This window comes from Lipotes vexillifer, unplaced genomic scaffold (assembly GCF_000442215.2).
Source record: "Lipotes vexillifer unplaced genomic scaffold, Lipotes_vexillifer_v1.1 scaffold129, whole genome shotgun sequence".
Lineage (NCBI taxonomy): Eukaryota > Metazoa > Chordata > Mammalia > Artiodactyla > Lipotidae > Lipotes > Lipotes vexillifer.
In genome coordinates this window covers 620,187-632,597 of record NW_006777287.1, presented here as the reverse complement: position 1 = coordinate 632,597, position 12,411 = coordinate 620,187, and the positions used below count along the sequence as shown (strand labels likewise).

Genomic DNA, 12,411 nt, shown 5'->3' with positions numbered 1-12,411 from the left:
GTCTGCACGAGAAGGGAGGAGGATCGGAGGGAACGTCACACAGGAAAACAGGGTGGGAAGGCTGCAGCAGCAATGAAGTCAAAGGAGAACCCAAGGCTCTGTGGTCGTGCCAGTGAGGAGATCTGATGCTGCTGGCAAAAGAGGGTGGAGGGCGGGGAATGAGAATAAAACCTCAGAAAATCCCACGGGGAACCTCCCCATCCCCCAGGCTGCAGGGTCTCCACAACATCTCTGCCACCAGAAATATCTGGCACTGGGACAGGTGAGCATCTGGCCTTTGATGGACATTTGCAGAATGGATGGATGGCCAGTGGAACGTGCAGAAGGAATGCTCTGTTCCCTCCCCCACCCACCACCACAGCCCCTGGGCCAAGTCAGCCTATCCAACGCTCCTCCCTTCCAGACTAGGAGACAACAAGGCCTATCTGGGTGACGGATCAGTGCTGGCGGACAGAAGCTAGTGGGGATAAGGCATGAAAAGTGCTGAGGTTGGGGGTAAGGGAGAAGCTGAGGGCCCTGGAGGAGACCCAGCCTGGCCTCCTGCTCTGCCACCTGCCCAGGGACACGGGGGGCACGTACGTCATCCTCAGTGGCTGCCTGTGGCAGCATCCTCAGCATGACGATGTTACTGGCCTCCTCCTCCTCCTCCTCCTCCTCCTCCTCCTCCTCCTCCCCTTGCTCGGTCCGATAGTCCTGGTCCCGATAGTCGCCGTCTCGGGGGAAGCCTGGTGGGCCGGTGGGGCTGTGCCTGTGCCGCCGCCGCCGCCTACGCTGAGTCTCGGAGCCCGGGGAGGCCTCGTAGGAATCCTGGCCAACAGAATCAGACGAGAGACACCAGACGGGCAGTCATTCTGGGGTGGGCCTAGGAGCTGGCCGCTGGCTCTCCGAGGCAGGCAGGCTCTGAAAGCCAGGGGTGGGCGGGCTCCGGCTTAAGGCTTGGGGCAGGCAATGTGGGCAGGCCCTGGACTGCAACCCTTCTGGGGTTGGAGATTCTCCCCAGGATGCTCTTGGGGGCTGCTTTGGTGGGGAGTGGGGAGAGGCCGGTGGCAGTATTGGTGTGGGAGAGGAACTCCCACAGACAGGTGACCAGACACCATTTAAAACCTCCTTGGGAAGAGACCATTTGGAGTTGGCACACTAAACCCTGCTCTGTTTCTCCCCCCTCCTCCCTCGCCAGCTCAGCTAGCATGTGCACAACTTTTCCCTGTGCCATGGAAGGCCACACCTCGCTTAAGATTCCCAGCCTGGGCCCTGCCACCAAGTCGTGGGTTTAGGAATAGCTTAAGACCTCAGCCAGAGCCAGCCAGCAGGGCCTGGCAAAGGTGCGAGGGCTACAGCGCTGCCTTCCGGTCCCTGATCCTCTGCCTGGCCAGTCCTCCATCACCACCAGGCTCTCTCCTAACAGGGTGTGGTCACTGGATTCCTGGGCGTTGCCCAAACCATCCTTTCAGGACTAAGCAAGCCAGGCCTGGGTCCACACCCCTCCTGCCCTCATGGAGGCCAGATAACTCAGCGCTCCACTCTTCCTGGTCCACCCAGGGCCCAGCCAGTGCCCTGGAGACATCCAGGCACAGCTCACAGCTGCCATCGAGGAAGCTTAGTTGCCCACCACAGGGGTCTTTCCACTGGACACCCCAGAGGGTGGCCGGCAGCCCACACTCTGCTTCCCACTGGAAAGGAGAGCTGTCTGCTTGTGTGGACCAGGGCCCTGACGCCCCCTCAACTTGGGGTTCCCATAAGGCAAGGCTGCTGCTTCCCATCAGATGGGGGCTCTCTGATGGTGAGCATGCCTCCCCACTCATGCCAGGGCTAACTATCCAACATGGAAATGGCTAGCTTCTGAGCTCAAAGGAGAGGCCTGAGGGGACTTCCCCTTCTGTCTAGAGGCTCTGCCACCACTGGGAATGCCCACGGTCAGCCCCCCAGAGCTGCTCTGCTTGGTGATATCCAAGTGATATCCAAGTGCCCTCCCAACCCTAGATGCCGGGTCCCCAAATTGGCTGGGAGCAGGCAGTATAGGGCTTGCAGTGAACCCTGAACAACAGGGAAGAAGGGAGACAGGTGGTGGCCAGGGGCCCTCAGAAGTATAGAGCCAAGCATGTGGAAGTTAGGGAGACCCAACTTGGGAGAGGAGCCCTCAGAGAGGGGAGTGGGGACAGACCCTCCAGGTGAGGCAAAGCCACCGAGCACAGTCTGAAGGCATGGGAGCTGAGAGCTACCTGCACACGGTGCTGCAGCCAGACAGAGGCCCTGCAGGAGCTGGCCCTCCCCTGCCCTCACCTCTGCACTCTGCTCCTCGGACGAGTCATCATAGTCGTGCTTGCCCTCCTGGCTGCCATACTCGCGGGGATATGAGCGGTAGTCCATGTCCCGGTAGTCGTGATCCCGGCTGCGGTTCTCCCCACCATCATCCTGTGAACGATCGGCGGCTCCGTAACGGCCAGTCCTGTCTCCACGACCCCCTCTGGGGAAAGAAGGATGGGGAGGGAAGAGAGGGCAGTCCTTTCTGAAAGGTGCAAGAGGTGAGTGTGACCCCCACCCACCCCCTCCCCCTAGACCCTCAGCCCCGCCCCCTGACAGGGATCCCTACATGCTGACCCCGTGGGGCCAACTGGCTCCCACCTCTCCCTCAAATCCAACCCACTTCTCTCCTTCCCTTCCCCACCTCTCCATTCCCTCATTGGGCCCTCAGATGTGGAACCCCAACTGGTCTCCTCACCTCCACCCAGGCCTCCCCTAGTTCACTCTCTATACCCCAAATGAGAGTGAGGGTTTCACAAGGCAAAGTCAATCAAGCCCAACCATACTGCTCCTTACAAAACACCAAAATGCTCACCAAGGTCCTACAAGGTCTGCAGGGTCCTGCGAGATGAGGTCCCTGCTGACCTCTTTCCTTCCACCTCATCGTGCACTGCGCTACCCTGCCCCTGTTCCACGGTCACCTTGCTAGCACTGGCCGCTGTCTGTTTGCACGTATGTATATATGTATGCATTTATTTTGCGCGGGCTTTTCTCTGGCTGCGGCGAGCGGAGGCTACTCTTCGTTGTGGTACGCGGGCTTCTCATTGCAGTGGCTTCTCTTGTTGCGGAGCACGGGCTCTAGGCATGCGGGCTTCAGCAATATGGGCTCAGTAGTCGTGGCTCGTGGGCTCTAGAGCGCAGGCTCAGTATTTGTGGCACATGGTCTTAGTTGCTCCACGGCATGTGGGATCATCCTGGACTAGGGCTCAAACCCGTGCCCCTGCACTGGCAGGCAGATTCTTAACCACTGCACCACCAGCGAAGCCCCTGGCAGCTGTTTTGTTAAAATTTCCCCTACTGCAATAACTGTAAAATAATTATCTCAACATTGATTTAATGTGCATTTCTTTGATGATTTAAAAAATTACTAGACTGGCTTCCCTGGTGGCACAGTGGTTGAGAGTCCGCCTGCTGATGCAGGGGACGCGAGTTCGTGCCCCGGTTCGGGAAGATCCCATGTGCCGCAGAGTAGCTAGGCCCGTGAGCCATGGCCGTTGAGCCTGCGCGTCCGGAGCCTGTGTTCCGCAACGGGAGAGGCCACAACAGTGATAGGCCCGCGTGAGGCCCCGGCACCAAAAAAAAAAAAAAAAAAAAAAAAAAAAAAAAAAATTACTAGACTGAGTTTTGGGAGATGAGGGAACCACCTGTTTGGCTCACTGCCCTATTCCCCAAAGCTTAGCTTAGTGCCTAATACTCAGCAGGTGCCCAATAATTATTCTTTGATAAAATAACGACTCTAAAGAACACCGAGGAACCACTGGACCACCAGGAAACTCCCTCTAAAAGTATTCTAAAAGCAACCAATACATATCTACCTAAAACAAGACAAAAATGGACATCACCATAGACTACTACTAGCAAGATCCCAATCCTGGTCAGAAATGATACTAGAATATCCATTATCCACACCATTATTAACATTATTCTAAGATACTCGCTATTAAACAATTAAACAAAGGAAAAAAAAGATTAAAAGCTGGAAAGGAAAAAGTAAAATTACCATTACTTGTAGATGATATGAGGATGTATCTGCCTAAGCCTAAGAGAATCAACTGAGAAATGATTATAAATAAGATAAATCAGTAAAGATGCTGGGTTCAAAATTAATACACAGAAATAAATATTGTGCTTGTATTCAGAGAGCCACTGTTTAGAAATAGGAAGATCCCAAGTATCACTGCATCAAAAAGGTTAAATACCTAGACATGTGCAAGATCTTATGACTATACTTCACGCATATAAGCCAGGATACATTTGAAATGGGTCAAAGATTTAAATGGAAGAAATGAAACCATAGAGGAAAAGAAGAATAAAACACGAGATAGTTTTTTGATAATCTTGAAATGGGGAAAACTATGACCCAAATCCAGAAGCCACAGAAGAAAAGACTATTAAATCTGACTACATAAAAATAAAACATTTCTGCTTGGAAAAAACAAAAACCATCACAAGCCAAGACAAGACAAACAATAAACAGGGAAAAGATAAGGGAAAAAGAAAAAGGGAACTGAATTCACAGAAAATAATACAGTTGACCTTTGAACAATGCGGGGGTTATGGGCACCGACCCTCTGCTCAGTTGAAAATCCAAGTATAACTTATAGCCAGGCCTCTGTATCTGTGGTTCCTCCACATGCTCAGATTCAACCAACCATGTATCCTGTAGCACTGTAGTATTTACTATTGAAAAGAATCTGTGTATCAGTGGACCTATGCAGTTCAAACCTGTGTTTTTCAAGGATCAACTGTACAGATGGTTTATATTTGATAAGATGCTCTATCTCACTCATAATGAAAGATGAAAATTAAAACTATACTGGATAGGTCATTTTTATAACACTTAAAATTTATTTTTGTATATTTTTCCTAAGTCATTTTTACTGTGATAAAATATATATAACAAGAACTTTACCATTTTTTAAAATAAATTTTTAAATTTTTATTTATTTACTATTTTGGGCTGTGTTGGGTCTTCGTTGCTGCACGCGGGCTTTCTCTAGTTGTGGTGAGTGGGAGCTACTCTTCATTGCGGTGCACGGGCTTCTCTTGTAGCGGAGCGCAGGCTCTAGAGTGCGTGGGCTTCAGTAGATGTGGCACGTGGGCTCTAGAGCGCAGGCTCAGTAGTTGTGGTGAACGGGCGTAGTTGTGGTGCACGGGCTTAGTTGCTCCGCGGCATGTGGGATCTTCCCAGACCAGAGCTCGAACCTGTGTCCCCTGCATTGGCAGGCGGATTCTTAACCACTGCACCACCAGGGAGGCCCAAGGACTTTACCATTTTAAAGTGTACAACTCAGTGGCACAAAGTACACTCAAAATGTTGTACAGTCATCACCACTATCTATTTCTAGAACCTTTTCATCACCCCAAACAGAAACTCTGTACTCTAATTAAACAATAATTCCCCACACCACCTGGCACCCTCTACTCTACTTTCTGTCTCTATGAGTTTGCCTATTCTAGGTACCTCATATAAGTGGACTCATATAACATTTGTCCCTTTGTGTCTGGCTTATCTCACTTAGCAGAATGTTTTCAAGGTTCAGGTTGTAGAATGCATCCGAATTTCATTTCTTTTTATGGCCATATATGTATGTATGGTATATACTACATCTCTTGATGGACACCTGGGTTGTTTCCACCTACTGGTTGTTTTGGATATTGTGAATAATGCTGCTATGAACACTGGTGTACAAGTACCTGTTTGAGTCCCTGCTTTCAGTTATTTTGGGTACACACCCAGGAGTGGAATTGCTGAATCCTATGGTAACTGATTTTTTGAGGAACTGCCAAACAGTGTTCCATAGCAGCTGTACCATTATACATTCCTACCAGCAATGCACAAAGCTTCCAATTTCTCCACATCCTCATTAACATTTGTTATTTTGCATTTTTCATGTGCTTATTGGCCAATTATACATCTTCTTTGGAGAAATGTCTATTCAAGTCTTTTGCCCATTTTTGAATTAGATTTTTCTGTTGCTCTTGTAGGAGTTCTTTATATATCCTGGGTGTTAATCCCTTATCAGATATATGATTTGCAAACACATTCTCCCATTCTGTGGGATGTCCTTTCATTCTTTTGAATAGCATTCTTTGATGTATAAAAGTTTCTAATTTGATAAAGTCAAACTTATTTTTAAGAAATGATAATTTTGGGCTTCCCTGGTGGTGCAGTGGTTGAGAGCCCGCCTGCCAATGCAGGGGACACGGGTTCGTGCCCCGGTCCAGGAAGATCCCACATGCCGCGGAGCGGCTGGGCCTGTGAGCCACGGCCGCTGAGCCTGCGCATCCGGAGCCTGTGCTTCGCAATGGGAGAGGCCACAACAGTGAGAGGCCCGTGTACCACAAAGAAAAAAAAAGAAAAAAAAAAGAAATGATAATTTTAGATTTACAGAGAAGTTCAAAGATAATACAATTCTCATATACCTTTCACCCAGTTTCTCCTAATGTGAAGAGAACCATGGTACATTTGGCAGAACTAAAAAGTTAACTAAACTGTAGACTTCATTAGCATTTCACCAGTTTTTCCACTACTATCCCCTTTCTGTTCCAGGATCTAATCCAAGATACCACATTGCATTTAGTCATCATGCCCCCTTAGTCTCCTCTGGCCTGTGAAAGTTTCTCAGTCTTGCCTTGTTTTTTTATGACCTTGACACAATTTTGAAGCATACTGGTCAGTTACGGTTTTTTGAAGAATACAATAGAGGTGGCCCTTCTGATCACATCAGATCTCAGGGGCATGCTATCAACGTGACTTACCACTGGTGACACTGAAGTTGATCATCTGGTTATGGTGGGGTCTGCCCGGTTTCTCCGCTGTAAAGTTTCTTTTTCTCTTACACTCTATTCTTTAGAAGCGAGTCACTAAGATCAGCCCACACTCAAGAGGAGGAAAATTAAGCTCTACTTCCTAGAGTGGGGAATATCTACATATATTATTTGGAATTCTTCTGTAAGGAAGATCTGTGATCGAATGTTTTTAACTCGACAAATCTGCAGAAGTCCAAATGTTTGACAACAAACTGTTGGCAAGGCTGTATGGGAAATAGGCACTCTCATATTGGTAGTAGGAGTGAAAATGGAATGATCCTCATGGAGGGGAATTTGTCAATAGCTAGCAAAACTAAAAATCTATATACTCTCTGACCCCCAATTCTCCTTCTGGGAATTTAATGTACTGATACACTTGCACATATACAGAAACAGTATTCTCAATGCAACACTGTTTATAACAGCAAAGGACAAGAAACAACTTAGAGAAGAGTCAGGAAAATTCTGTTTAAAAAAAGACTAATGATGGAGAGAGGAACCCCACCAAATATTAAAACATATTATAAAGGTGGAGCAATTGAAACACAAATGGACAGATCGGTAAAATCAGAGTTCATAGTACACAAACACACATATGGAAATTTAGAATCAGGCAAAGGTTGCAATTCAAATGAATAAGGAGAAAATGGATTAGTCAATAAATACTAGTTGTGATAACTGTCTAGCTCAGGAATTGGTAAACCACAGCCAGGGGGCCAAATTCAGTCACCTAAATAAAGTTTTCTTGAACACAGCTATACCCGTTCATTTACATATTGTCTGTGGTTGCTTTCCGCAGACTGGTTGTGACAGACTGTATGGTCTTCGATGCCAAAAAATATTTACTATCAGGTCCTTTACAGAAAAAGTTTGTTGACCTTTAAGAAAATAAAGTTGTTTATCTACCTCATTTCTTACACCAAGTAAATTCTAGATGGATCAAAAATTTAAGTCCCTGAATAGACACCTTAAAAATATTAGAAAGAAAATGTAAGAAAAAACTGATTACCTCAAGAATGGGGAAGACCTTTATAAGTAAGGCAAAACCCAGAAGTCATAAAATAAAAAAAAAAGATCAATCTGGCTTCACAAAAAATTTTAAATATCTAGAGTATAAAAAATACCATAAACAAATAAACATGTGATAAAACAAATATGGTAAAATGTTAATGGTAGAATGCAGTGGATGGATATAGAGGTGTTCACTGTAAAATTCTTTCAACTTTGCTGTATGCTTGAAATTTCATAATAAAATACTGGAAAACCCCCCAAAAGCTAAAAGGTAATTAACAAATGGGAAAAATAAAATGTTTCCAGACATTTCAGTTGGCTTGCAATTTTTCAAAATTGTTCATTCATTTATTCATTCAACAAATAGTAATGTAACATTTGCTATGTGTCAGGTGCTATTCTAGGGGCTGAGGATACTGCTGTGAACAAAATGAAGTCTCTGTCCTTGTGAGCTTGGCTTAGAACCCAAATTGTTTCCTTAATGATAAATGCCTAGACAAGAAGTGGCTGGTGTGAGAGATATGAGTATTTTTAAGGTTTTTGATATGAACAATGTTTTTCATTGTTGCTTAATGTAGGTATTCCTCGATATTTGTACTCTAGTTATCAGAATCTAAGAACTGAACAGATTTGGGGACTTCCCTGGTGGTGCAGTGGTTAAGAATCTGCCTGTCAATGCAGGGGACACGGGTTCGAGCCCTGGTCCAGGAAGATCCCACATGCCGCAGAGCAACTAAGCCTATGCGCCACAACTACTAAGCCCGTGTGCCACAACTACTGAAGCCCGCACACCTAGAGCTGGTGCTCCTCAACAAGAGAAGCCACTGCAATGAGAATCCCGCGCGCTGCAACGAAGAGTAGCCCCCGCTCACCACAACTAGAGAAAGCCCCCACACAGCAACAAAGACCCAACACAGCCAAAAAAAACCAAAAAACAAAATAAAAACCGAAAAAACTGAATAGAGTTGGATAAATGTTCAGATGAAATCCTGAACTGACACTCAGCATCTAAACCAAATAAATTTGGATACTGAACTCTTGCTATCTAAACTCAGGAAGGGAAAAGATTTGGATAGTAAGGGATACTTTTCATTGGCCACAGAGCACTTTGACTAAATACCTTCCAAAGGTGGTCCCCATTCATAATACATTTCTAGGAAGCTGGACTGAATAATAATATAAGAGGATCTCCACAAAATGAATATATTTCTGGAAAACATAAAATGCCATAATTGGCAGAAGTAGACAAAATGATAATCAAAAACCCAGGCCCCTTTAAAGGTGAGTTTTACCAAACTTTCAAGGGACAGATAAGTCTTATATGAGTTCCTCCAATAAACAGAGAAATAGCAAAAGATGCCCAATTCATGTCATGAGGCCACCTTGATTCAGTGCCAGATAAATACCAGAAAAGGAAATTATAGGACCCCATCACTGATGGACACAGATGCAAATATCCTAAACAAAACAATTATCTAATCAAATGTAACAGTGTTTTAAAAGTATACACATTATTTAAATAATTTTTCTTCCAAAAATTCATGAGTAAACAATAGAAAACCACAAATTGAGAAACATCTACAAAACAACCGACATGTACTCTTTAAAAATCAAGTTCATAAAAGACAAAGACTGAATAACTATTCCAGATTAAAGGAGACTAAAAAACAAAGTAGCTCAATGTGATGTGTGATCCTGGATTGGATACTGGATTAGGGAAAAACAGCTATAAAAGACATTTTTGGAAGAACTGATGACATCTGAATATAAACTTTAAAAGTATTGTATCAATGTTAAATTTCTTGATATTGATAAGCATCCTGTGATTATGAAAGAGAAAGTGGGACGAACATGCTGTAGTACTTACCGGTCATGTCTGCCACTAACTCAAATGAGTCAGAAAAAAAATGTTATGTATAGAAAGTGGAGGAGGGGTAGAGGGAAGGGAGATGGACGAGGGGAAGGGAGAGGGGAGGAGAAAAGGGAGAGGGGAGAAAAAAGAGGGGGAAGGAGGAAGGAGTAGGCTTGTAGGTAGGTAAAGCAATGTGGCAAAATGTTTACAATTAGTGGTTCTGGGTAGAGGATTAAGGGAGTTCGTTGTACTTGCAATTTTTGTTTTGTAAATCTGAGGTTTTTTCAAAATGAGAAGTTATAAACATACACATACATACCATGATCAAGGAGGGTATATCTCAATAATATCAAGGATGCAACTGAATGCAATTTATGAAGTTGATGGACAAAAGGAGGAAAAAAAGCATGTAATTATGAAGTTCAATACTCATTTCTGTTCAGTCTTAGCAAACTAAAATTAGAGAATTTTCTTGATTTATTGAAGACTATATTCTAAAAGCCTACAGTACACATCACACTTGATGGCTAAGCAAAAGGGGCGGCCTATCAGGCCTGGACTGACTGTCTGCAGATGTCCTTTATAGGAAAGAAAAGAAACTGTATTGTTTAAGCCATTATTCTTTGGATTTTCAGTTACAACCGACCAAAATGAATCTATACTTGTGACTCTTAACTAAAATGAATCTTAATCAGCATCACAGATACTATTTAACACGGTATCAAAAGTCCTGGTCAGTGCTATAAGTGAGGAAAAAGAAATAAGAAAAGCCAGGATTGGTTTGTATACAACATGGCTAACTACTTAGAAAGACCATCAAAGTCAACAGTGAATGAGCAGAAATAACAATGGAACACAGCAGAGATAAGATAACTTAAAAAAACCAACAGCTTTCCTCTACCCCAGTAAATACCAGCTTGGAAAATAAAAAGACAAGATGCGAATAAAAACTACTGAAGCATCTAGGAATTACTTTAACAAACAATACACGACCAGATTAAACTTAAAAGCTTTTGCACAGCAAAGAAAACTATCAACAAAACAAAACGACCGACTGAATGGAAGAAAATATTTGCAAATGATATGACCAATAAGGGGTTAATATCCAAAATATATAAACAGCTCATACAACTCAATATCAAACAAACAAACAGAAACAAACAAACCCAACTTAAAAATGGACAGAAGGGGCTTCCCTGGTGGCGCAGTGGTTGAGAGTCCGCCTGCCAATGCAGGGGACACGGGTTTGTGCCCCGGTCTGGGAAGATCCCACATGCCGCGGAGCGGCTGGGCCCGTGAGCCATGGCCGCTGAGCCTGCGCGTCCGGAGCCTGTGCTCCGCAACGGGAGAGACCACAACAGTGAGAGGCCCGCGCACCGCAAAAAAAATAAATAAAAATAAAAAGACAGAATTGAATTATTGCAACAATGTTTCTTTCTCTAGCATAAGATTCCCTGTTGAATTCCACTTATTGCCTGTTGTCAGCAACATTCCGTTCAAAAGATATCAAGAGAGCTACCGCTTTTTGCAATTCAGACATAGCCTGTGCTCCGCAACGTGAGAGGCCACAACAGTGAGAGGCCCGCGTACTGCAAAAAAAAAAAAAAAAAAAAAAAAAAAAAAAGACAGAAGACCTGATAGACATTTTTCCAAAGAAGACATACAGATGGCCAAGAGGCACATGAAAAGATGTTCAACATCATTAATCATAAGAGAAATGCAAATTAAAACCACAATGAGGTATCACCTCACACCTGTCAGAATGGCTATCATCAAAAAGAACACAGACAACACATGTTGGTGAGGATGTGGAGAAAAGGGGACCCTCGTACACTGTTGGTAGGAATGTAAACTGGTGCAGTGACTGTGGAAAACAATAATGAAGGCATCTCAAAAAACTAAAAACAGTCCACTCCTGGGTCTATCTGAAAAAAATGCAAACACTAATTCAAAAAGATACATGTACCCCAATGTTCACAGCAGCATTATTTACAACTGCCAAGATATGGAAGCAACTTAAGTGTGCATCAACAGATAAATGGCTAAAGAAGATGTGGTACATATATACAATGGAATACTACTCAGCCATAAAGAAGAATGAAAATTTTGCCATTTGCAACATGGATGGACTTGGAGGGTATTAATGCTAAATGAAGTAAGTCAGAGAAAGATAAATTCTGTATATCACTTATATGTGGAATCTAAAACTTAAAACAAACTAATGACTATAACAAAACAGAAACAAATTCACAGATTAGAGAACTAGTGGTTACCAGTGGGGAAAAGGAAGGGGGGAGGGACAAGATAGGGGTAGGGCATTAAGAGGTACAAACTACTATGTATAAAATAAATAAGCTATAAGGATATATTGTACAACGTAGGGAATATAGCCAGTATTTTATAATAACTATGAATGGAATATATAATCTTTAAGAACTGTATTACTATGCTGCACACCTGAAACTTACCTAATATTATACATCAACTATACATCAATTTTTAAAAAAGGAATACCAAAGACCTGTATTTTGGTTTATTCAGATTTTTATGTCCTTTAAACGAATTTTATAGATCTTTGTGACCTGTTTCAGAGGATTAGATGACTACTTACAAAGCTGAAAATTCTCCCCAAATTAATATATAAATTCAATGCAATCTCAATCAAAATTCTTGAACTTTTTGAAGGACTTGATAAGTTTTTTTTTTTTTTTTTT

The 12,411-nt window shown here is 43.8% G+C and overlaps 1 protein-coding gene across 2 annotated transcripts in view; it reads right to left on the bottom strand.

The window, feature by feature from the left end:
* RBM10 (RNA binding motif protein 10) overlaps nt 1–12,411 on the bottom strand; it is a 29,610-nt gene that overhangs the window by 12,698 nt on the left and 4,501 nt on the right. For both annotated transcript variants that reach the window (XM_007450838.1, XM_007450837.1), the window contains exons 3-4: nt 2,281–2,464; nt 580–807 (exon numbers count right to left, since the gene is read on the bottom strand). In XM_007450838.1, coding sequence (XP_007450900.1) covers nt 580–807; nt 2,281–2,464 — 412 coding nt within the window. The remainder of the gene's footprint in view (nt 1–579; nt 808–2,280; nt 2,465–12,411) is intronic.